Source organism: Sugiyamaella lignohabitans, chromosome D, assembly GCF_001640025.1.
Source record: "Sugiyamaella lignohabitans strain CBS 10342 chromosome D, complete sequence".
Classification (NCBI taxonomy): Eukaryota; Fungi; Ascomycota; class Dipodascomycetes; order Dipodascales; family Trichomonascaceae; genus Sugiyamaella; species Sugiyamaella lignohabitans.
Genome location: NC_031673.1, coordinates 858,997 through 884,365, shown reverse-complemented (window position 1 = coordinate 884,365; position 25,369 = coordinate 858,997). Strand labels below are relative to the sequence as shown.

Below are 25,369 nucleotides of genomic sequence, written 5' to 3'. Positions count from 1 at the left end.
AGCGGAGTGTCTAGGATGGTGGAGACTGTCAGTGGTAGTAGAATATGGTTCAGCTGGATTCCCGTATACTTACTTCGAAACACATCCGCATTGTGAATAGTCGCCTTGAATCGCATAGCAGGCCGACTGAACTGACAGAAATGTGGAAATATAAAATTAAACAATTATCTGAACTCCGGAGAGATCAAATATATCGAGAAATGAACGATCACGTGACTGTATCAAGATACCAGTATTTCAGTCATAAGTTAAGAGAGAAATTCCAGACAGTTAATTTCAATGCAAAATAGTTAATATATAAATAAGTACTTCTGATTAGGCGTGGATTGAATGTGCTATGGTTTAAGATCAAGTTGACACCGCCCAATCATCCACTCCATGTAGCTCAAACTACTTTAGACAAGTACGGAAGTGATATTCTTTCTCGCTGAGCCGACTGGAATGTCTTCAAAGGCAAGAAAGATTGTGTATTATCTTGAAATATCAACAAGAACAGACCGACAGAAGTCTGGACTGATGTAGTCATAGCAGGTAAAGCAATGGCCTATTTAATGGTGACATTATCAAACACCTGTCGCAGTTGGTCCTCTACTGACTCTGGTTCGGATTCTGGTTCTTTTTCTTGAACCGGCGATGATGGAACAGAATTTGACGTTGTCGGGCTTTGGACCTGTCTAACAGGTTCTAATATCCGATTAGAGGTATCCAGGTATCCTGGTGCGATACGGCGCTTCTCTTGTATCTCCTGTTTTTCGGCCTCTTTCTTCCATTTCTCGTATGCATCGCATCTTTCTGTATGTTTTACATCTAAAGCATCCAAAAATCCACTTGTATCAGTTATGACCTTTTCAAGAGCATCGAAAGAACCAACCTCTGGTGGTAGTGTCTTTGGAAGTTTGCGGAAATTATAAGGAAGTGTGATCGCTTGTGGCGGTCGTAGCGATGGCGAAACAATTAGTGGGACTTGTGCCAAAAGGGGATGTACTATCAAAAGTTAGTCAACCATTTATAACTGCATTTTTCTATTTTGTGGTCGACTTACCTCGATTTGAGTCCATGTTGTTTGAATGGAGTATGAATTAATGTCGTCGTTATCATACAGCTCGCCATAATTACCCCGACTGTAGCAATCTCAGAATCGATATAAGCATACTGAGAAGGATATATTTATCATATATTCATGAAGTTTTGAACACTTCTTCAGCTTATTCTTATTCCACAAAGTGTTAAATAATAACTTTAATGTTATCAATCTTCAGAAACTATTAATAAATTGGCTATTTATATCTTATTGAAAGGAGAATAGCCAATCCTCGAACCGTTGGCAAGCTTTGGCTAGTTCAAAAGCCTTTACAGGGCCTCTATCAGGCTGCAGGTGCAGTTTTAAAGGGTACAAAACGGACCCAAACCGTGGTCAGAGCCTCTATTCCCGGCTTGAGCGTATAGAGAACAGTATTAGGACCTAAATTAAAGACATAGCAACGGAAGCTGGGCCCACAAAATGGCCTATTTTTGTGGTAATATTAGCTCTGGACGGAACACCAAGAATCATGTCCAATGGTTAGCGGATTTAGCTCAGTTGGGAGAGCGCCAGACTGAAGTGTACTTTGGTCTTGATATCTGGAGGTCCTGCGTTCGATCCGCAGAATTCGCAGTGATGAATTTGAAAACATCTTTTTTGCTTCATTCAACTTCCTTCAAAAGTACTTTTTAATCGCCACATTACGCGTTGCATAGCCTCATTAGACCAGAAAATAATTGGACACTTGCCTGGTATCTAGGCCAGAGTGCATTGCAGGTAAACAAACATTGAATTCAGGGGGTGTTATTAATAAACACGCAATAGCAGATCCAATTGGACATATATGAATGGCTTTTAGTGGTAGCTAAATTATCATTCTTCTTTAATATTAATATTATCCATTAGGGTAGGCCCTAAATGTTTCTTTTATAGTTCCAGCATACTAAGCAACTGGTACTGGTTAAGGTCAGTGGTGAAGATGGAAGTTGGTATATATATAAACTAACGTCATCGCCGCATCTTATCTAGATTCACTAAAATTATTACTTTAATTAGAAGTAACAAAATTTCGTAAGTAATATTCGATACAGAAATACTTGTAAGATGTGCAGGAGCAAATCTAGTCGCGTCGACTGCGTATGCATTCTTTATAATGGTGTCCCACTTCAGTAATTGACCACCCCGCCTCTCGTGTGAGATTTAATTAAACTTCAAGGACGCTCCGCCCCCACCAGGGTGAATCAATACACAGAACACAGGGACAGTTAGTAAGAAAAAAAAGGTTTGTTTGATGGGTTTGAGACTGTGTTAGTAATTATTAGTATAATCCAGTACCGATATCGAATTTGGTGGTGGTGGTTACTAGTGAATCTATTGCAGGTCTTTTTTTGTTTACTTCGTCGAGTATTATTTGAGGATTTCGAGCAAGTCTTGACAGGTCAAAATATAAACTTATCGGATTGTTGCAAGGGATATCAGGTTACTTCATTAAATGGGTGATTTGCTCACACTACAAGACTGAAACTATATTGACTTCAACCTTAAATCTGTTTAAAGTTGGTTGGAACGAGTTAGAACTGACCAGTTACAGGTTTATTCCTATACATCAAGATCTTTTAAACGGTGCTTCAATTGATTTGATTGTGGAAACTACAGAGTTGTGAGATCTTTTAAACGGACTTTTAGATTGCACTTGGATTGGAATTTCAAATCGAACCTCGTTTTGTCTGGTATTTGATCTTGATTTTTGAACTTTTCTCACATTGATTTGTTGACTAGACTATTCGGTTAGTCCGGGTTTTTTGGACATCAGTAATTGATCATACCATATTATTCCGTTCGATATCGTTCGTTGTTTTTCAATCCTTGTAATTGAATTGAGTAAAGTAGGTGGCCATAGCATTCGACGCACAATCCAATTGTTTGACTATTTATTTCATATTCAAATCGTAGGAGTTTTTATTTATTTATTTATTATCATTATTGCATGAACCAAGTTTGATATCCGACACCTGGTACCCATGTCAACCCATGTCTTACAGGAATAAGCGAAGTAGAACAGAGACATTTCAAAGACAGTAAACACGAAATCGACACCAACAGGCTGGGTTTTATACGCATTTGAATTTCGCGAGCCAACAGTTTTGGACGACATTTTAACGAAATTTATTTCCATCTCTTGAAAATAATAGTATCAGCAGGTTTTTAATCCTTACGATTATTTCCGATTATAGCAGCAATGATAACGACATCGAATATAATGACTACGACGTCCAACGGCAGTAAACCGCTTCCCGGATGGATCGCAACACAGCACAAAGCCTTTTTACGATGGGCGAATACATATTTCGAAGCCAACAATATCCCACCTATGAAAGATCTGATAACAGATTTCACTAGTGGAGTACGACTTATTCAACTATTAGAGATAATAGGCAATGAGCCGCTTGGCCGATATAATCCAAATCCCAGATTAAACGTACAAAAGGCTGAAAACATCAATACTGCGTTAGCATTTATCAAGCATCGAGGCATCCTTCTACACAATATTGGTGCTGGTGATATCATAGAGGGCAATCTAAAGCTGATTCTAGGACTACTGTGGATCCTTATTTTGAGATTCACTATTTCCGAAATCAACGAAGAAGGTCTTTCTGCAAAAGAGGGTCTGCTGTTATGGTGTCAACGTAAAACAGCAGGATATCCAGGAGTGAATATTAAAGACTTTTCATCATCTTGGACTGATGGACTGGCATTTTGTGCATTAATGGACCGTCATCGTCCTGACTTGATTGATTTTGACGAGCTGGATAAATCCAATCACAAGAAAAACGTTTCTCTAGCATTCAAATTAGCAGCTGAAGAAGTTGGCATTCCACAATTGCTTGACGTAGAAGATATTTGTGACGTGAAATCACCCGACGAGCGTTCCGTAATGACTTACGTTGCATACTGGTTTCATGCGTTTTCGGCACTGGACAAGATAGAGACTGCTGGACGTCGACTCGAAAAGTTTGTCGATGTGACGTCTTCTGCGTTGACAATGCAGCATAATTTTGAGAAACGAATGAAGGTATTGATCCAATCTATCAAAAAAACACAAGAATCATGGGCCAAGTCGGAGTTTTCTGGTACTTATAGCGATGCCAAATTACAATCGAGTCGATTCAGCGAGTATAAAAAGACAACTAAACGAGAATGGATCACTGAAAAGTCTGAACTTGCATCACTATTGGGCAACATTCGTACAAAACTGGCCACATATGGACTGAGAGAATATGTCCCTCCAGAGGGTCTGCGACTACAAGATCTTGAACAGATCTGGCGAGAGCTGATATCAGCAGAAGCCACCAGATCAAGAGCCATCAACAACACCATGCGACAAATCAAAGAGAAACTAAGAAAGAACTTTGCCGATACTGCCAATGAGCTATCACTGTCACTAGACACAGTGTCATTAAAAATAAGCGATTTAGAGGGTGAGCTAGAAAAGCAGCTGGAAGGCATTACGATTCTCAGTGACCAGTTGAAGCCGCTAGACCGGATGCTGGCCGACCTAAAAAAACTAGACGATCAATGTCTGGAAGCCAACGTGGAAGAAAACGATTACACGGTGTATTCATTAAACGAGCTAGAGTACGAACTTGGTCTTGCCAAACAGTCAGTGGTCAAGAAACTTGCATTTATAGAGAACCAGATAGTGGCACGAAGCATGACGAATCTGACGCCCATCCAGCTTGAAGAGTTTGAATCTGTGTTCCGGTTTTTTGACAAGGGACAACGCAACTCGCTCCAAGAAAGCGAGTTTTCTGGAGCACTTGCCAGTCTTGGCCTGGTATATTCAGAAGAGGAGATGCATCAAGTGTTTGTAGTTGCCAGTGGAGGAAACTCGCGAGTCTCGTTCGAAGAGTTCATCAAGTTCATGGTCGAAGTGACAGAAGACCAGCAAACAGCCGAGCAAGTGTACCAATCGTTTTTCGACATTGCTAACGGCAAACCATACGTGACAGAACTGGATCTCCAGAACTCGCTCATCCCCGACTCCATGATCGATGAGCTGAAAAACAGCATGCCCCTTGCCAAAGGCGCCAACGAATCCGAAGAAGAGGGCGTCAGTCTCGACTACGTCACGTACATGTCACAACTGACCGGTGTCAACGGACACAAGTAAATAGACTATCTACTACTACTACCACTGGCGATGTGCCTCCGGCGGCTGGGGCTCTGCCCCAGACCCCGTGGCTCCTCTCGCTCCGCTCGAGTCGTTACGTCGAGGGTCGCAGCCATCTCCTGCGAAGCAGGAGCAACCAGGGTCTGGGGCGGAGCCCCAGCCGCCGGAGGCAGTGCCACATCCCCGCGAAAGAATGAAAACAATGTATAAACAAGTTATCTAGGACCGAGTTTGGACAGGATGTTGGCGCCATGTTCTTCCCACTCGGCTTTGGAGATCCACATGTGTTCTTTATCATGCATGATGTTGGCGAGCACCGCTCCGCCGAGGAACACCATGTGTCGTCTTCGTGGAGGGTCTTCGATGCGCACTTTGAACTTACTCAGTCGTTCGGGGTCGCCGTTGAGCACTCGGGTCAGCCACAGCTGCTTCAGCTCCTTCTCCAGTCGACTGGGTAGGCCGGGGTACATACTGGATCCTCCAGATAGTACAATGGCTTTATAAAGCGACGACCGGATATCGACATCAGCGGCTTGAATGGTGTTGAACAGGAACTCGGCGACTCCTGGCTGCTCGCTGTCTACCAAATGTGGCTGGAATAGACACTCGGGAGCCTGGAATCTCTCGGGACCAAGCTTAATTGTACGGCCATCAGGCAACTCATAAGTCTCCATAAGAGCAGTAGTCTCATTAGCCAGTCGGTCGTCATATTCGAGATCATAACTGACATAACAGAACTTTTCCTTGATTTGGCGCACAGTCTCGAAATCCGCAGTTCGGTTAAACGCGTATCCTCGTCTAAGTAATAAATTAATGAGGTTTCTGGTGATATCTCGACCAGCAATGTCCAAACGACGGGTCAGGTGGTTCAACACGACTGACTCGTAAACAGGCACGATATGTGTAACACCGTCTCCCGAATCAACCACGACTCCTGACGATAGACCCTGTGCATACAATGCCAAAACAGCCTGAATGGCCACATACACACCATTAAATCCGTACTTCTCAAACATGGTCCCGACCATCTTCTCTCGGTTGGCAACTGGGTTCAATGGTGGCTCGGTCAACAGAATTTTCCGGCCACGAGGATCGATTTTCATTCTCTCGTAGAATGAATAGTCCCACAGATGGCCCATATCTTCCCAATTGCGAATAATACCATTCTCCATAGGATACGACACCTGTAAAGCGCTTCGTACTGCACTGGCTTCATCTCCACACATGATATCACGAATCTCGACATTGAAATCAGTACGTTCTTCAGCTCGTAGAATAGGACGTCCTACAATCGACGGGAAAGTGTGGTCAGGGAAGTTAGTACCGCCCCGACCAATTTTCACAAAACCAGTTCCCTGGTCAAGCACTGCCACTGTTAGTCCATCTGACTCCCCATCTCCAACTTTTCACAACCAAACAATCTCAACCAAACTCCTCATTCTCAATATCATCCTAATTCCAGTCCATTGATCAGTTCAAACTGAAAATAACAAACCATATCACACAAACCGAGCTCATAAGCTCGTTTCACTGAGTCTGACCTGCCAACGTGGGGTTGCCCCGCCAATGTAATCAACCTCAATTCCCGAAAAACCCCCAAAAAACACCTAACAAAACCAATTCCGATACAATACCGAAAGCACAGAAACACCTGCCACTTACCAATTGGTTGCTCGTCTGCCATTTTGAATGTGCAATTGATAGTATACAGAAGTGTGGATGATGCGGATGAGATAAATGGGGAACAACGGCATACATCGACGCCGGACGTGGCTACGAACCTCCCCCGGCGCATACACGCATATGCCCTCCCGGGTACGTGCATGCCAGGGTCCAGGGAGGGTTCAACTGGCCTCCGGCGGCTGGGGCTCCGCCCCAGACCCTGGTTGCTCCTGCTTCGCAGGAGTTGGCGGGGACCGTGGGGACCATCGGCGGAAACGACTCGAGCGGAGCGAGAGGAGCAGCGGGGTCTGGGGCGGAGCCCCAGCCGCCGGAGGCAGAGCCCCCTTGAGAGATAGCAGAGGGTTTATGTACAAAAATAAATACGAAGGGTTAGAAGGAGGAGTAACGACGGGTGGGAGCTCGTGGTCGGCGGGGGGATGGAGGCTGGAGGTGGTTGAGGGGCTCGGAGTCGTCGTGGAGGGCTGTGGCTTTGAAGGATTTGGCCTTTTTGCGACCCACGATCCGGCTGATGGAGGGTGATTTCTTAAGGAGGTCGTTGATTTTGGTTTCGCAGAGCTCTTTCAGTTGCATGGCTCCTGTACGGTCGAGGAAGTGGGTGGGGAACCGGTACGACAGCCATAAATAGAGCGACAAAACGCGGTGAATGCTTTCGAAAGTGTCAGAGGGTCTTGCGTTTGGAATCACTGACATACCAAGGTATCCTACTCCTGTATTAGGGATCTCGGTAATAGTTTTCGACTGGCCGTTGGCAATTACTAAACAGAAGGAGTAGAACGCGCTCTTGACTCGTTCGTCTGTCGAACTGACTGGCGCTTTTGCCAGTGTCATCATCTCTTCTAACAGCAATCCTCGAATATTGGCAAATATCTTGGATGTGGTGATCATGTTGGACAAATCTACAAACTTGTATAGTGGAGGTAGTTTGATAGACGCTTCCAGTCGCGCCAGCATCTGATGGTACGGACTCTGTGGACCAATAAAGTGTGCAAACTCTTGAATAATAGTGTCCGAAGGGAAGAACGCTGCCTGTTTAACTGGAGGTGATGGCAATGCTAGACATTGTTCAATGTACTCTCTATCATGAGCATGCAACGATGTTACATAACCGACATTACCAGTTGATCGAGTGTCACGAGAATCTTTAGACGGAGCTGTTTGAAACCTACCAGCACGACCAGCAATCTGCTTTACTTGTGCAATTGGAAGTTTGATGAGTTCATGGCCATTAAACTTGCGTACTCGAGAAAAAATGATTCTTCTTACTGCCAAGTTCAGTCCCATACCAATAGCATCACTGGCCACCAGGTATTTAACATCGCTGTCTGGATCATTAAACAGCTCAGCCTGTTTAGATCTTGTCTCGGCTGGTAATGATCCGTAAATTACAGCACATTTATCACCAGTCTCGGCCTCAATAATGTTCTTAGCAGCCAGAATGTGTCTTTTCGAGAAGAATACAAGACAATCACCAGGCTGTAATTTCTGCAAGTCGTCACCCAACTCTCGCTTCTCGATTTCAAGCGGACTGAGTCGTGTATAATTAACAACCTCGAGCTCATCACCAGCCTGTGCTGCCAGTTTTCTTACCAGCTCCTCAGTATTAGGATCACCACAGAGATGAATCTCCCTGGCTTGCACCGCCAAAAACGCCTGGGTCCACGCCCACCCTCTCTCGGCGTCATCAATCATCTGGATCTCATCCAACACTGCAACATCCATCTGTCTGTTGATATCCATCATCTCTACAGTACCACTACACAGTCCAGCTGGCCGTCCAGTCTCGTCGAACTCCTCAATAACCTCTTCACCCGTCACCAAATTACACGGAATCCTCGCCGACTTCATCCTACTATACACCTCGCGAGCCAGCAGTCTCAGTGGCCCGGCGTAAAACCCAGACTTGGCCGTCTGAAAAGCTCTCAACGCGGTATACGTCTTTCCACTATTCGTGGGTCCAATATGCAAATACACCTTCCTATGAATCATCCTGGCAGCCGGAAACAGCCACGCCGGGTTCTCTAAATCAATAATCCCCAACGCCGGCGACATAGTCGGGACCTCAACTGTTTCCTCAGCTGGTGTTCTGTTCACTGTTAGTAATTTTCTTTCTGGAGGTGCTGCCTCCGGCGGCTGGGGCTCCGCCCCAGACCCCGTTGCTCCTCTCGCTGCGCTCGAGTCGTTTCCTTCGACGGTCCCCGACATCTCCTGCGAAGCAGGAGCAACCAGGGTCTGGGGCGGAGCCCCAGCCGCCGGAGGTATGTGCTCCCCGTACGTACGCTGATGCCAGTTCTGTTGGCGTGGGTGATTCTAGACTGTACTGGCTGTTGAGAGAGACCTGGTATGCCAGATACTTGGCGAAGGACCGGCAGAGCATTTCGGTTGTCGCGAGGTGGACGATTTTAATGTTGTTTTGGTCGGAGATGAGTGTTCGTGAGTACTGGTCGAGCGCTTTTTCCATGCGGAGTAGATCAGGAATCACTGGAGGGTCATGCGATAGGTTGACGTAATCTTTCCATTCGGCCCAGGGCTCGACGGGCTCGTTGGATTCTTCAGCTCTTGTTCGGGCTGAGATCATTTCAGACCAGAACTGGTCGATGGCACTCGACGGTTTCGAGTTTTTTGATGGTTCCCAACGGGGATGTGTTTTGCTTGACAGCCGTCTAAAGAGTTTAACACTTTTTCTATCAAAATGGGTCTTCATGGCCTCTTTGGTGTATTCAAGTCTTAGTTCTAGCAATGTTCTTGCACTGACTGTCTCTATATCGATGGCTTCTTTTTGCACTTTTTGCTCGAACGAGGCATTGGATTCTTTGAAGACATTACCGAGTATTTCTCGGATCAGTTTGTGACGACCCATATACCGCAGAAACTGCTGCTGTTTGCTCAGCTGCCTGTATTTGGGCACGCTCTTGCCAGGGGAATTGGGAGAGTCATGTGCCAGAATCTTAAATGCTTCTCGAGGTGGTCGAGGCACGTATATCGCTGAGTCTAATTCTTCTTCTTTTTCCAGTTCTAGTTCCTCTAGATGTTCTGTTTCTGACTTGGTTGTTGTGTCTCCTAACTGACGGTCAGTAGTCAGGTCTTCTAATTCTAGATTCTTCTCTGAATGCTTAGAAAACCTGGAAGTTTTCAGTCTCGTATGTATTAGTTCTGAATTTAATTTTCTGGAATCAAGGTCTTCTTTCAGTTCTTCTGGGTCCTCTCGAGACTTATCTTGACTTGATCCATGGGGTCTTAATTCTGTCTGATCTTTTAAACCATCTCCATTCACGTCATCAGCAGCTGAAACTGTGCTCGAAAAACGTACCAGTTTGAGATCTAGACACGATTTTGGCGAAACGAGCACGCTTCGAGGGCTCTTCCAAGTCCTGATATGGACTTCCTGGGTCCGGCTGTTAAACCTCACAGAACGTGATCCTGCTCTGCCATAACAGCCAATAAAAACCCCGTCCACGGCAGCCCTGACTCTTGCCACCCTACTCAGCAGCATTACTCGAACCAATCTCTCAGCTCAGATATCTCCTTTACACTTCAAATAAAATAACAACTCTCTCACCGGTCGCTCGAGATCTCTGCCCCTTCAGATCATGCGGCTTTCGTTCACTTTTTTCCATCTGCAGGGCACATGCAATGTCGGTTCAGGGTCTGCCTCGTCTGCCTCCGGCGGCTGGGGCTGCGCCCCAGACCCCGCTGCTCCTCTCGCTGCGCTCGAGTCGTTTCTCGGAGGTTCGGAGGCCAATTTCGGGGGGTTCAGCCTCAAAATTCCAGGTGTCCTGGCCAAAAATCGGCCGTAAATGACCCAAATCTGCCGCTTTTTTCGGCGCTGAAACGACCTCTGATTCCCTCTCCCACACCCCATTCCCGGACCTGCTCGCCAAACGGTCCCAGAAATCTCCTGCGAAGCAGGAGCAACCAGGGTCTGGGGCGGAGCCCCAGCCGCCGGAGGCAGACACCCAGGAACGGCTGTCAGATAGCGAAGAGCGATCGACAATCAGATATGCATGCTGATGCGAAAAAAAAATTAGACACTATAAAAAAATTTGAAATTTATTTCGGTGGGAGAGAGAGTGCATTTACGGTCTTGGACGTCACAGCAAAACGGATTGAAATTTTTTTTTGTTTTTGTAGGGTTCACTGTTGTCTGAAGAAGTGAGAACCATGAGCAGAAAAGAAAAGAGTGTTGCTGTTAAGAGCAAGAAGCCTAGATCTTCTCTTTCGAACGGCAAGTCGTCTTCGGTCAAGAAGACGAAGGCTGTCGAGCATAGTAAGAAGGTCGCTAGTTTGAAGAAGAGCAGAAAGCAAAAGGAGGAATCTCCTGAGGAATCTGATATCGAAAACGACGAAGATGAAGTTGAAGATGCTGAAGTTGAAGAGCTGGATCAAGAGTTTGACGAGGTCGAGGGTCTGCTAGACGTCGAGGCTGAAGAGAATGAAGATGACGAAGAAGAAGAGAATGAAGACGATGAAGAAGAAAATGACGATGATGAAGAAGAGGAAGAAGATGAGGAGAAAGAAAATGGTGACGAAAACGAGTTTGAGGATGAAAACGGTAACATCACAGCACCATCCAAGTCGGCAATTGTAGCTTCGTCAGGGTCGGCATCAGGACCTGATCCCACGCTCTTTTCCGAGCTTAAACTGTCTGAAAACACAGCCAAGGCTATTACAGAAATGGGGTTCAAGAAAATGACTTCGGTCCAAGCTCGCGCTATCCCACCTTTGTTGGCTGGTAGAGACGTTCTTGGTGCTGCCAAGACTGGATCCGGTAAGACTCTTGCATTCCTTATTCCCGCTATTGAGCTTTTGTATTCGCTCAAGTTCAAGCCTCGAAATGGTACTGGTGTTATTATTATCTCGCCCACTCGTGAGTTGGCACTTCAAATTTTCGGAGTTGCTCGTGAACTCATGGCCCATCATACACAGACGCTGGGTATCGTGATTGGCGGTGCCAACCGTAGAGCTGAGGCTGAGAAGTTGGTCAAGGGAGTTAATTTAATTGTCGCTACTCCTGGTAGACTATTAGATCATTTACAAAACACAAAGGGATTTGTTTTCAAGAATCTCAAAGCACTTGTTATTGATGAGGCCGACCGTATTCTTGAAATCGGTTTCGAGGATGAAATGAAACAGATTATTAAAATCCTACCTCAACGAGACGACCGTCAATCGATGTTGTTTTCTGCTACACAAACTACTAAAGTCGAAGATCTGGCGAGAATTTCCCTACGTCCTGGTCCTCTTTATATCAATGTCGACTCTGAGAAGGAGACTTCCACAGCTGACGGTCTTGAACAGGGTTATGTGGTGTGCGACTCAGATAAACGATTCTTGCTTCTATTCTCTTTCTTGAGACGAAACAAAAATAAAAAAGTCATTGTATTCCTGTCGTCTTGTAACTGTGTCAAGTTCTACGGCGAGCTGTTAAATTACATCGATTTGCCCGTGCTCGATCTTCACGGCAAACAGAAGCAACAGAAACGTACCAACACCTTCTTCGAGTTCTGTAATGCCAAACAGGGTATTCTCATTTGTACCGATGTTGCTGCTAGAGGTCTTGATATCCCTGCAGTCGACTGGATCATCCAATTCGATCCTCCAGATGATCCTCGTGATTATATCCACCGTGTCGGACGTACTGCCAGAGGTACTCAAGGAAAGGGCAAATCGCTCATGTTCCTTACACCATCCGAACTTGGATTCCTGCGATACCTCAAGGCCGCCAAGGTGCCACTGAACGAGTACGAGTTCCCTGCCAGCAAAATTGCCAACGTTCAAGGACAACTGGAGAAGCTGGTGTCGTCCAACTACTGGCTCAACCAATCGGCCAAAGACGGCTACCGAGCCTATCTCCAAGCCTACTCGTCGCACCATCTGAAGACTGTGTACCAAATCGACAAATTAGATCTCGTCAAAGTGGCCAAATCGTTCGGATTCAACATCCCTCCTAAAGTCAACATCACCATTGGTGCGTCAGGCCGTGCTCCCAAGAAAAACAACGGTCAAAACGACTACAAAAAACGCAAGTTCAACAACTCCTCGAGGAGGTAACCACCGCCATCACTACACACCGGACCAGTGACTGTATACTTTATTTTATTATTTGTTTTTTTAATATAAATGCATAGAGACCCCCTTCGTTCTTCCCACGCTGCCTCCGGCGGCTGGGGCTCCGCCCCAGACCCTGGTTGCTCCTGCTTCGCAGGAGATGGCGGGGACGTCGACGGAAACGACTCGAGCGCAGCGAGAGGAGCCGCGGGGTCTGGGGCGGAGCCCCAGCCGCCGGAGGCAGAACCCTCCCCGGCAGCTTCACCAACTTCGTGATCCCCCCTGAATCATACATGGGTTAGGGTGTGGTAATTTTGCAGATGTGAAATTTCATGTTCGTGATGCGACGCAAACTACACTGTTAGAGAGACACAATGTTCGGAGCGTTTAAGGGCACAGCAGCCCGTTGGGGCGGTCTATTATGGTAAGTTATGGGTTGTGGAAGATACGTGGTTTTAGTAGAAGCGGTTTGGGGCCGAAAACCGGAGTACGGAAGCTAACAGCGCGACAGGAAGATTCCACACACCATGAGCCGACACCAGAAGGCCCGTCACAGACTGCGGATGAAGATAGTAGACCGCAATATCGAGCGTGTGGGTGATGCTCTGAGAGCCAGCGGACTCACCACTAAAAGTTTTGAGCGACTACAGCTTGAATTCCCCAAAGAAAAGGACATGCCCGCCAAAGACAAGTACTGGATCTTCAACAAGACCTCGAAGGGATACCGCAAGAGCGCCCACAGACAGCCCAAATGGACCAAAATCAGCAACAGAGTGCCTCCCAAGGGCTACTAACCGCCTGGTTTCCTATTATTATTTTGTATATAGCATAACGACACCGTACACACACGTTTTCCCGGTGCTGCCTCCGGCGGCTGGGGCTCCGCCCCAGACCCTGGTTGCTCCTGCTTCGCAGGAGATGGCTGGGACCGTCGACGGGACCGACTCGAGCGCAGCGAGAGGAGCAGCGGGGTCTGGGGCGTAGCCCCAGCCGCCGGAGGCAGAGAGGGACCCAGGAGGTTTAAAAAGATGAAAATTAAATAATAAGATGCAGTTAACGTTTGCGGACATTTTTCCATTTCCAGGTTTGTTTGCCGTCTTTGGTGATGATTTTCTTTTTGTCGCCCTTTTTCATGAGCTCTCTTTGTAAATCCATTTGCTGCTGGACTTGTGACAGCTGCTGTTGACGTTCCAGTCGCTGGTCGAGCTCTTTGTATTTAGCCATTTTCTGTTTTCTCAGTTTCTGTTCTGTTCGCTCGTCGACATCGGTAGGAATTAGAGTGGTTTTAGAGAGATCCTGTTCTTCGAGCTGGTTTTTCCGTAGTCTGTTCTCACGTCGGTTGAGCAGCGATTTATGGGTCCCGAAATACTCGGCAGCATCAAAAGATTTGGCTTGAGAGTCCGAGTCGACAAATACAGTGTGTTCTCCTTGACCGCCAAATGTGAGTTCGGTTTCTAACTTCTCGATTTTGCGGATTTCGCCGCTCGTCAGCGTTCGGACGTAGCTTGAGTCTTGTGTTTTCAGCAGCTGGGCTGCTCCATTGCTTAAAACTTCGTTTCCTCGCTCAGTTATTAAAATGCCTCTGTTGTCGGTCTTTTTATTGACCATAGAGTGATAGAATTCATCTGGATTGCGTTCAGTGGCTTTTCTCCGCAGCAGCTTAAGATGGTTCTCTTTCTTATGAAAGTCCTGCGACCGCAGTTTATAGTCCTTCTTCTTCTCCAGCAGACCCCATTTGCGTCTCTCGGTCGGTTGGGCACGTTCCCGATGCTGTTTCTTGGCGATATTATGAGTCAACGCCACCATTTTGTCTCTATAAATAAATAAAACTGCTGTTGTCCACTTCCCTCTCCACAGATCAGCCAAATAAATTTATTTTGATCGACAGTTCCGCCGCATCACCGAGCCCTGCGTCGTCAGGGGGGGTCCTGCCTCCGGCGGCCGGGGCTCCGCCCCAGACCCTGATTGCTCCTGCTTCGCAGGAGTTGGCTGGGACCCGAGACGGAACCGACTCGAGCGAAGCGAGAGGAGCCACGGGGTCTGGGGCAGAGCCCCAGCAGCCGGAGGCAGAACCCTCCCCCTGGTGAACCCTAACATCCGGAGAGATTAGATAAGGAGAGAGAGCCGATCTTGGAGATTGGTGAAGTAGCGAATCATGGTAGGTTCGTTTGCGAGTTTGTGTGAACAGGTCAGTGTCGAGTATGAGAATTTCGATGTGAATGTTTTGATCGCTTTGGTTGTGGCTGCGGTCGGGAGGAGGCATTTGGTGATCCAGTCGAAGCGGGTGAGTGCGACTCGCGAGGTTCTACAGACGCTGGCTCGCGATGTGCTCGGATTTCGTGAAGACAGGGCGACTGTCGTAGTACATTGCAACGCTGACACGACGTGGCATCAGCTGGCGAAGTCGATTCTTGTGAATGGCAACAAGTTCTCGCATGAAACAGAATGTGAGATTGCAGGTTCTGGATCTCCGAATCTATTTGGTGATGGAAATGGAAGTGGGAATGTCAATAATGAAGAGAGTGTTAAGCGAGAAGGTGTTAATGGAAGTCCAAATATCAATGATGAAGGAAGTGTGCATCCAAATGTGAGTGTGCCGACGTTTTTGATTATAGAGAACTTGGATAAGACAGCAAAGCTTGTTCAGACGATGATGATCTCGACCCTAGTGGAGAGGAAACTGGTCGTCAATAAGAAGAGCTATCCGCTGCCAGAAGATTTTGTATTGGTCATTATAGGACATGGACATAATCTGGTGCCTCATTTACGTGATTATATGTTACTAGAGCATGTCGTTGAGACAGATGACGACCACGGTTTAAATGCTGACCAGCCAGCCCATACGGGCCAGATGTCTTCTGCAGTTGGAGCTGGCATCAACAGTGACAATGTCGGCGGTGGTAGTGCTAATGTCAGTGCTGGTGGTAGTGGTAATGGCAGTACTAGTGCCACAGCTGGTACTGGTAATGGCATTGGTGGCATTGGCATCAGTACTGGCAGTACAGAGAGTGTCAATACACCACTGACAGATATCGACAGACGTGGGATGTCAGATCCGCAACTAGTACAACCGGTTACTCGAGCCTCAGAAAGTAATTCTGTATTAACACCCAAGGGATATTATTCTGGAGGAGGTGAAGATGATAGTTATAGACGACACTCAGAAACAGCAATAGTAAATGCGACGACTCAACAGGGTTCCGGTTTGTATCCAGGGAAGCATGACCTCTCAGCACTTACTAAATCGAACACCAACATTAGCAACAAATCCACATCGTCGTTTGGTGTAGGAGTAGTGAGTAGAAGACCAACCCTGCCAGACTTTTCACCACCCCCGGGTTTACATTCTAGTGACAACGCAGATACTTTATCATTTCAGAACTTGCTATCTTCTATGGCTGACAAGATTCCTCTTATTACTATTGCTGCAAATATACAAAGATACATGCAAGATATTGTGGTTGCTTTGCGCACACATCGCTTGGTTCGTTCAGGAGTATCTCCCCAAGCAGTCAAGGACTTTCACTATCTTGTACGAGCGTTGAGTGTACTTCATGACTATGAATTTGTCACTCCGTCAATAGTATCAATCAGTGCACGAAAGCTGTTTCCTCTTAGAATCCAGCTGTGTGAGCCGACCGACGAACCGTCTCTTAGTTATGGCGGAGATATTGACCTCGTCACGCAATGGATGAATAAATGGGATGAAGACCTGGTTATCGAGGAGATCCTAGCTAACGTCCCGTGTGCCATGTAGCAGAAGCACACATTTATTACTTTTGCATTCTCCGATATCATAGGACCTCAAGTCTTCCGACTACAACCACTAATACCATCAGATCACCCAACTTATTGCTTGAGAGTCTATTTAGCATCTCACTAACACGCAACAAATCATACTGTCACAATTATCACAGCACGATTCAGAACAGCATATCATATCAACTGGTCATATCAACTGTCATATCAACTGGTCATATCAGATAATTACAGCAAATGGTACAAACGACATGGCACATCACCTATCCATCACATGTGATCCCATATATAATTTGCAACAAACTGTGAACTGTAATTCTTATCAATTGAAAACACATGGACGCGGTTTTCAGTCGACGACTGGATAAATACTCGTAGACCAGTACTAGCTGACTGTCCATCTGCAGACGTTTTTCCACTTCCCAAACCAGTTTCATCCTCATCGTCACTAAACCTGAGTCCTAATGATCTATAAAACTTAAGCTTCAGTACTGCTGCATTGTCGACGTACTGACTACTAGTTTCTTCAATACTATCTGCATCTTTTAAATCCTCTAGCTCTTGTCGTAGAATATCAAGTGTAGTCTGGCTACTGGTATTGGACTGTTCTAGTTCGTTCAACGACTTGGCAAGTGCAAACTTTTCTCTGTCCAATTGTACCAAACGCTGAGTAGCTTCGCGATGAGCTGCAGACTTTTCAGATGGATCTGTCTTTGCTTTCGCCAGTTCTAGTTTTCGACTTAGTGCACGAAGTGTGTCATACGACTCATCAGTAATCTTCTTTCTCTTTTCTTGTATCCGTTGAAACATCTGTTCAGTTCTGTCACATGTATCAATATCCTCTTGGATCTCGAAATGTTCCATAGTTGACTGAATCAACGGGAAGTAATTCCCTAGCTCGTCAGACATGTTTTGACTGAAAGGCACGCGTCGATAAATGTGGATAAAGGCACAATCTGATCAGTAAACAATAATCACATTCACGTGTACAATTTTTCTAAAATAAATACCAAGATTTACCAAGATTTCACTACGAATAAGGCATAAAATCCTGATCCAAACTTTTGGGGTTTGAGAGAAGTACGCAATGTTTGTTTACTTCCACTAATAATTTATGCAATTTATGTACGATAATACTCTGCATTGCAAGACGTGGTGCTAGTCTGCCGCTAAAGTTACCCGCTAATAGAATATATCAACGTGCGTTTTTCAAAAAAATGCAGACTGGAGCATGATCTGACAAGCTGATCATCCGAGCTTTTATTTGAGATTTATTCGAGATTTATTCGAGTTTTCATCTGAGCTTTCATCTGAGCTTCCATCCAAACTTTTATTAGAGCTTGCATTGGAGTTTCCCTCACTAACTTCAACTCTGAAAAATATAGCAACACTTTCTCATAACTTGTTCCCTAGTTCATTTGTACTTTTATCTTTGGTTCGGTCCATACTACTAAATCCAAGAACCTAAGAACCTAAGAAGAACATCTGCTAAGAACCAAACTTCTTCACAGCTCCTATACTTCATATTAGTCCAGTAGAACTTACTGCTTAGAGAAACCCAAGATAATCACAAACAACAGATCAATATCGAAGATGTCATCCACCCCTGCTACTGCTCACACCAATCTCAGCTCTGAGACCAGTTCTACAACTGCTACATCTGCCAGTTCCGGACGTAAGGTTCCAGCCTGGATGCTAGCACCATACGAAGAGAAAGAAGTGCGAGCGAGATGTCAAGAACAAGCCGACCGGATGTGTGCTGACAAGTTTCTGGCCTTTGGACGCTGCAGCGAGAAAAACCAGCTGCTGTTCTCCTGGAAGTGTGCCGAGCAGAAAAAAGCCATGATCGATTGCGTCGCTTACTGGGGCAGCACCGAGAAATTCGAAGAAGTCCAAGACCGCTACATCACCGAGAAACAAGAAAAACTCCGCAAAGAGGGTCGTCTATAACCCCATCGTCCACGCTTCTCCCTGACCTCTCACTACCCACTCCTGCGGCTGATCACACCTTCACTGTATATAAACTCTCTCTCCATTCCTGTAAATAACTCATGCATCCATCTTCGGTGCGCTGCTTCTGCTGGTCGGGGCGTGCCTCCGGCGGCTGGGGCTCCGCCCCAGACCCCGCTGCTCCTCTCGCTTCGCTCGAGTCGGGTTTGGGGGGCGGTGGCTGTTTACTATGACCCTCTGGCGAAAACTCCTCGAGAAAACTCCTGCGAAGCAGGAGCCACGGGGTCTGGGGCAGAGCCCCAGCCGTCGGAGGCACACCCTCCCCCCAGTAAAATCTCCTGCGAAGCAGGAGCCACGGGGTCTGGGGCGCAGCCCCAGCCGCCGGAGGCAACCCTCGAACCCTGAAAGATTGCTCCGCCTGAGCCAGTGGTTGCTACAGCGAGGGAGAAGTTTATCTCTCGTAGTCAACAGCGGTTGCTGCGTTTGGGTTCGAGACCCTGTTCCCTTGCTGCAGTGGCCCGACTATCAGTTGGTCTATGACATATTCTGACTACGGTATTGGTACGAGGTGGGTACTGGACTCGAGCACTCAATTGCTCGGACTGTTTCGATCAATTCAGGGGGTTGCTTGGTTGCTGTTATCTTGCTGTCGGTCCTTTCTCGTTTCATGCGATGCATGCAATCTTATGCAGGTGGCTGCCGATCATTCACTTGGCAAACCAGCTGGTTTTTTCACACGGCGCTGGTTTTTTTGCCCCTGAACCCTGTTTTCTCTAGTGGCAGTCTTTCCACTGAGTTCTAGGGGTTGATAGGAGTTTGGGGTGTGGGGGTGTGCCTCCGGCGGCTGGGGCGCTGCCCCAGACCCCGTGGCTCCTGCTTCGCAGGAGATTTTACTTGGGGGACCCCCCGAGAAACGACTCGAGCGCAGCGAGAGGAGCAGCGGGGTCTGGGGCGGAGCCCCAGCCGCCGGAGGCAGACACCCCCACCCCCCTGCAGCGATAAAAGCGGTCGCAGGTTGCTGCTGTTATCACTGCCTGCCTGGGGAGGGATGGACGGCATATGCATGCACACAGCTCATTTATTCCTGTCTAGCTTGTCTGGGAATGGCACCGAAACCTTCTCCATTTTTTACGTATTAAACGTCATCACATGTTCAGCGAACTACGCCTGTGAGAAATCTTGCCATACAGATGGTTATGGGGTTAGCTGTGTTTGGCAAGGAACCCTGAAACTCGGGCCAGGCTATTCTCGTAATTGGCAGTCGCCAATAGCAAAATTACAATACTGTTAATGGCACATCACGTCACTATTGCGGTTAGATTGCGATCCGATCACAATTAACCAGACAATGAACTCAATCACAAGACTGTGGAGAACAAGAGCCTGACAAATTCTTGTCTCGGTTAGTTGGAGTATATAAAGACTTGGTTTCTCTGTGAAATAGCTGTGTTTACTTGTTGCTATATTGTTATTACTATTTTTTTCAACTCAAATTATTTGTGATTACTTTTCCAAACTCAATTATTATTAGTTATTTACATTGAATACAATTGTGAAAGCAAAGGTGTTTAGTGTTTAGTGATTATTATATATTCTTACAAATTTGGTTTCAACGTCAATTGTCCTTTTTCACTCTGCTGAGAATTGCAATTGATAATTATTACCTACTACTACAGTTCTCGACAACTTCATTACACGTTCAACTGTACAGTTACTAATTTGTACACGAAATTACTTGTGCGATTATTGGTCAAGCAGTATACTTCGAAACAAAACAGACACTGAAACAGACACAGCAATTGACCATGTCAGCCGGAAAGCTCGTCGAACAAATCAAAAAGCTCGGTGTTGGCAGTGGTGACAGCCACTCGAAACGTGACGACAAGGTTCAACACACCACAGAAGACGCTTCGAATCCTCGATATTCAGACGATGTTCGTATTCCAGGATCATTTGTAGAGCCCTCGACCGCTGGCGAAAGCGGTGCTACCGAGTCAGGCTATTCTTACGACGGCTCGAACAAAAAACATACTCGAGGCGACAGTCTAAGCCATAGCGAGGGTATTTCTGGTATTGGAACCGGTAATACTAGCGGTAGTAGTTATGGTTACGACGGTACTAAACCTTCAACAATGGGTAGTAGCGGCACTGGAAGTGGTGCCACTAGCGGTGTTGATGCCGGTATGGGCGGTGGATCGACAGGCGGAGGGTACAATTATGAGAGCGGTACAGGCGGTTTGGGGTATGAGACTTCGAATCTTAACACTAATAGTGGGTTTAAAGACACTGGACTCGGTGAGTCTGATGTGATCGCCGAGAATGCATCGGGCTTATCGCATGCAGTTCATCCTGCAGGACAAAGCGCAGGGTCAGGTGTCGATGCAGGGTCTGTTCAAAGACATGCGCCTGGCTATGTTAAGCAGCCATTGTCTGGCTCTTTGAGCTCCGTGCATCCCGGAGCAGTACGTACTGAACCCGGTAACTTATCGTCTGCCACTTCTAAAGTAGGACCTACAGATCTTAACAAAGTTTGGCAAGGAAACAGTGCATCCTCTTCTGACAACTATCAATCGCTCGATCCTTCGAACGTCAATTATAAATCTTCTGACCCTACAAAGGCTCCTATTTCTGGATCTTTAGGAACAGTCCCATCTGGTGCAGTTCGTGCCGAACCTGGTCAATTGCCTTCTGGTACTTCTAAAGTGGGCCCTACCGATTATCAAAACTGGGGAACCAACGCTTCTTCAGGAACATACAAATCGTTAGATCCTAATCAAACTCAATTCAACCAACAGTCAGGTTATCAACAATCATCTGATATTGACACGTCTTCGAACAAATATCAGTCTTTGGACCCTCAAACCAACATCAATCACAAATCGACTGACCCATCTGGTGTACCTTCGTCATCGGCTTATCAGTCTTTAGACCCTCAAGCCAACGTTCACCATAAATCGATTGACCCAACTGGTGTACCTTCGTCATCGGCTTATCAGTCTTTAGACCCTCAAGCCAACGTTCACCATAAATCAGTTGACCCAACTGGTGTAAATTCTACATCAACTTATCAGTCTTTGGACCCTCAAGCCAACGTCAATCACAAGTCTACCGATCCAACTCTAGGACCAGCCACTGGCACTTCAGTGAGCCAAGGAACTAGTCACGGAACTAGTCACGGAACAAACCACGGAACAAACCACGGATCTAGCTACGGAACTGGTCTTGGAACTGGTTTAGCAGCTGGTGCAGTAGCAGGAGCAGGAGCAGGAACTTATCACGGTTCATCGAATACTGGTAGTGGTATCAGCAGCAGTAACATCAGTCCTGCAGCACCTACCAGTGCTCCTCTAACTGATAAAACCACTCGTACAACTGGTGGTCCAATTGGCACCTCAAACTACGGTCAAACAGCTGGTTCTGGATTCTCCTCTTCTGATACTCAGAATTTTAGTGGTGTCGATAGTTCCAACAATAACGTAAGTAACCCCACTCCCTTTTGTTTTTTTCCTTGACCATATAACTAACCAACAAACAGCAATCGTTCTCTGATAAGCTAAAGACCGAGAAAAATAAGACCATTGATCAGGCTCATCAAACCACCGGTAACATGGCATACAACGCTGATCAACGACTAGAGTCTCATCGTCCCGAGTCCCAGGGTCAAACTCAGACTAGTGGAACCATGGGTTATGACCAATCTCAGTCTCAAGGTTATCACGAAAGTTCAACTCAAGCCAAGGCTAACACTTTGCACGATTACAACGACAGTGCTATTGATGACACGAACGAACCTACTGGTTTGTCTGGAGTAGGAATCAGCTCGAGCAAAGACCGACGAAGCGGTAGTTCTGGTTCTCAAGGCGAACGCCGAAAGAGTATCAAGGAATCGATTCTAGGTGTTTTCCGTCGATCAGGCTCCGATTCTACTTCGCCTCCTCCAAGCAAGGGCCAGTCAAACATCTCCGGTTCTGGTGGTAAAAACATCGCAGCTGTGCCTGAAGGTGGTCCTATGGCTGACAAGCAAAGACGTTCCAGTAGCCACCGAAAGAGCAGTACCTCTGAAACTTTTGACACTCACGCAGAAATCGCAGACCAAGATTTCCGATTCAAATCCAAGAGTGGAAGACCTAACATTGCTTATGATCCCGAGACTGGAAAGAACATTGTAATCAAAGACGAGGCATCGAGAGAACAAATTCGTAAAAAGTCAATTGCACATCTCCCCGAAGCAGTACAAAACTCTTTAAACAAAAAGAAGAGCGAGTTGATCAATCCCTGGGACCCCAAGAACAACGACAATGGCGCCAGCTACGGGTCAGGTAACCCCACCGAGACGGCACACAATGCCGCCAATCCACAACCTACAACAGATGCTGGTCTTACCAATCCTTCTCACGATGCGATGGTTAACCGGGTGGATAACAAGAGTGGTTCGAACAATAATCAACATATGGATATCCACGGTATTGTTGGTCCTGATGATGCTGCTCGCGTTGCTGCTGAGTTTCCCTCTGTTAGTGATGGTGAGCGTAGTGGCGCTCGGTACTATGATGATTCTGTTCCCCGCAGTCATCGTTCAGGAGATGTGGCGTTCTCTATGAGCGGGTCTTCTGGTCAAAACCCTGAGAAGAGAAGATCCATTTCCGATTTCTTCAACCGCCGTCGTTCCTCAGCCGGCTCTGATGATTCCAGCGACGGTGCTAAAGATGTCTTGCCATCTGGATCTCCAAAGTTCAGTACTGTAGGACCCGGTCATCCTGATGTCTCTGACAAAGGAAAAGACTTTGTCTCCATTACCAAAGACCCTGCTGTGATTCTTCCTCCCTCTGTCCGAGCTCAAGAAGACGCTCTTGAGCATGGTGAATTTGAATACCCAGGTGGATCTGGAGCTGGTCGCATGAGTCAAGGAGACATGGCCCTGTCGCACATTGTCGACAACGCCAACAAAAGCGCCGCCAAGGATTTCCAAGTCGAGGGAGCCTCTGTAGAGCACAGCATCCCTGCTGGTTACAGAGAACGACCCAAGATCTCGAGTCTCGTTGGCGGTGATTACACACACAATCCTGCCACTCCTCACCGAGGAATGGAGCTCCCCAAAGTCGAACTCCGCAAACTGTTCAAAGCCAGGACCGGCCACCAGCAGTTCTCCCCTGCCGACCCCTCCTTTGAAGACCCCTCGTACGAACTCAAGGCCGGCGGCCTGACTGGCGGCGACTCGAACCTCCAGAAACCAGAGTACTAATTTCTCTCTGAACACTTTTTTATAACTATTATTTTTTTCTATTTAAACATTTTTAGGGCAATACAGTAACTGATTAACACCGGGCCAGACTGCCTCCGGCGGCTGGGGCTGCGCCCCAGACCCCGCTGCTCCTCTCGCTTCGCTCGAATCGGGCGTCGGGGATGGGGTATGGCGTCTCGATCCTCTTGCAATTGAGTTCTTTGTAGTTTATTAAGCGTGAAATATGAGTTGAAAACAGCTGATTCTCCGGGTAAAATCACTCCCGGAACAACTCAAATCCAGCACCTGGACTGAGCTCTGGACACCCCCCCCCCCCCCCCCCCCCCAGCCCGACTTGAGCGAAGCGAGAGGAGCCACGGGGTCTGGGGCAGAGTCCCAGCCGCCGGAGGCAGCGACCACCAGCGTCTGCGTCGGTGATGCAAGGCTGTTGCTGTTCATGTTCGCAGGTGCGTTTGAAGTCGATCTACAGAGTATCTCTCGACAGATTCCGTGGCTGCTGTATTATTTTCACTTTCCAGCAGTGGTAGTGTGTGGTTTTTCTTGTTTGTACTGGCCTGGATTCGCATTTGCAATGTCAGCTGTCGCCAAACTTGTTTATTTTGTGGCGGTTCTGGCGCTTGTTCACTCTGCGTACTCGGCCTATGAGTTCTCCCGGTTCACCAAACGTCAGCCAGTAACCTCGTCGCTGCTGAACCTCGGCCTTCCTTTGGACGTAAGTTTCCAGTCTGTTCGCACCCATGGACTCATTTGAGATAATGGCTCAGTCAAATTCGATTTTAGTTGCCATTGTCGGGCTTGTGTCACTAACTCTCTCGTCAGATCCAAATTGAAGCTCTAGTCGGTGTTGTTTTGGCCGTTTTCGCTGCCATTTTCGAGTCAGCGGGGTCTCTAAAACCCATCTCCTTTTCATCAGCCATGAAAGACCTTCAATCACAGGGCAAAAAGTAAGTGTGGATGGGGGTTCTGCCTCCGGCGGCTGGGGCTCCGCCCCAGACCCCGTGGCTCCTGCTTCGCAGGAGATTGCTGGCACCGTCGACGGAACGACTCGGGCGGCTGGGGCTCCGCCCCAGACCCCGTGGCTCCTGCTTCGCAGGAGATTGCTGGCACCGTCGACGGAACGACTCGAGCGCAGCGAGAGGAGCAGCGGGGTCTGGGGCGGAGCCCCAGCCGCCGGAGGCAGTCCGGGACTGGTACTAACGTGGGATAGTCCGTATATTGCTCTGGAGACAAGACCCGTTTTCCAGGACATTTTGGCCAAACGGAAGGAGTTTACTGAGTGGGCTAAACAGAAGAGTTCGTAATTGGACCCGGCTCGAGGGTTTGTTGATTGTGTGTGAGTTTAGCGGTCTTATACGTGTGCTCTGTAGCTCTTGTATGATGTAACTAATGTATATATGTGTATGTCTAGGCTGGGAGAGGTGTTATGAATTGACGATGAAGGTTGAAACGAGGACTTAACTGGTATCACTTAGTTAGTGGAATCGACCTCATTGCATTG

General features: G+C 47.1%; 8 protein-coding genes and 1 non-coding gene across 9 annotated transcripts; 5 read left to right on the top strand and 4 right to left on the bottom strand.

The window, feature by feature from the left end:
* Nucleotides 1-1,564: 1,564 nt before the first annotated feature.
* AWJ20_4901 lies at nucleotides 1,565-1,654 on the top strand (the record flags this gene model as incomplete). Its single annotated transcript has 1 exon — nucleotides 1,565-1,654. It is a non-coding gene; the product is annotated as a tRNA-Phe (tRNA).
* Nucleotides 1,655-3,392: 1,738 nt separating this feature from the next.
* On the top strand, nucleotides 3,393-5,192 carry AWJ20_4900 (uncharacterized protein; the record flags this gene model as incomplete). Its single annotated transcript, XM_018882004.1, has 1 exon — nucleotides 3,393-5,192. One exon carries the CDS (start codon nucleotides 3,393-3,395, stop codon nucleotides 5,190-5,192), a length of 1,800 nt encoding a protein of 599 aa, XP_018736425.1.
* Nucleotides 5,193-5,407: 215 nt separating this feature from the next.
* On the bottom strand, nucleotides 5,408-6,418 carry ARP2 (actin-related protein 2; the record flags this gene model as incomplete). The annotated part of the gene is made up of 1 exon (XM_018882001.1): nucleotides 5,408-6,418. The coding sequence occupies one exon, from the start codon at nucleotides 6,416-6,418 to the stop codon at nucleotides 5,408-5,410; it is 1,011 nt and encodes a 336-aa protein (XP_018736424.1).
* Nucleotides 6,419-7,244: 826 nt separating this feature from the next.
* SUV3 (Suv3p) lies at nucleotides 7,245-8,720 on the bottom strand (the record flags this gene model as incomplete). Its single annotated transcript, XM_018882000.1, has 1 exon — nucleotides 7,245-8,720. The coding sequence occupies one exon, from the start codon at nucleotides 8,718-8,720 to the stop codon at nucleotides 7,245-7,247; it is 1,476 nt and encodes a 491-aa protein (XP_018736423.1).
* A 2,313-nt stretch (nucleotides 8,721-11,033) lies between these two features.
* HAS1 (ATP-dependent RNA helicase HAS1) lies at nucleotides 11,034-12,923 on the top strand (the record flags this gene model as incomplete). Its single annotated transcript, XM_018881999.1, has 1 exon — nucleotides 11,034-12,923. One exon carries the CDS (start codon nucleotides 11,034-11,036, stop codon nucleotides 12,921-12,923), a length of 1,890 nt encoding a protein of 629 aa, XP_018736422.1.
* Nucleotides 12,924-13,973: 1,050 nt separating this feature from the next.
* Nucleotides 13,974-14,726, bottom strand: UTP11 (Utp11p; the record flags this gene model as incomplete). Its single annotated transcript, XM_018881998.1, has 1 exon — nucleotides 13,974-14,726. One exon carries the CDS (start codon nucleotides 14,724-14,726, stop codon nucleotides 13,974-13,976), a length of 753 nt encoding a protein of 250 aa, XP_018736421.1.
* A 349-nt stretch (nucleotides 14,727-15,075) lies between these two features.
* AWJ20_4895 (Uncharacterized protein YKL098W) lies at nucleotides 15,076-16,677 on the top strand (the record flags this gene model as incomplete). Its single annotated transcript, XM_018881997.1, has 1 exon — nucleotides 15,076-16,677. One exon carries the CDS (start codon nucleotides 15,076-15,078, stop codon nucleotides 16,675-16,677), a length of 1,602 nt encoding a protein of 533 aa, XP_018736420.1.
* Nucleotides 16,678-16,949: 272 nt separating this feature from the next.
* Nucleotides 16,950-17,588, bottom strand: spc24 (spindle pole body protein Spc24; the record flags this gene model as incomplete). Its single annotated transcript, XM_018881996.1, has 1 exon — nucleotides 16,950-17,588. One exon carries the CDS (start codon nucleotides 17,586-17,588, stop codon nucleotides 16,950-16,952), a length of 639 nt encoding a protein of 212 aa, XP_018736419.1.
* Nucleotides 17,589-18,272: 684 nt separating this feature from the next.
* On the top strand, nucleotides 18,273-18,629 carry CMC1 (COX assembly mitochondrial protein; the record flags this gene model as incomplete). The annotated part of the gene is made up of 1 exon (XM_018881995.1): nucleotides 18,273-18,629. One exon carries the CDS (start codon nucleotides 18,273-18,275, stop codon nucleotides 18,627-18,629), a length of 357 nt encoding a protein of 118 aa, XP_018736418.1.
* Between the last annotated feature and the right edge of the window lie 6,740 nt (nucleotides 18,630-25,369).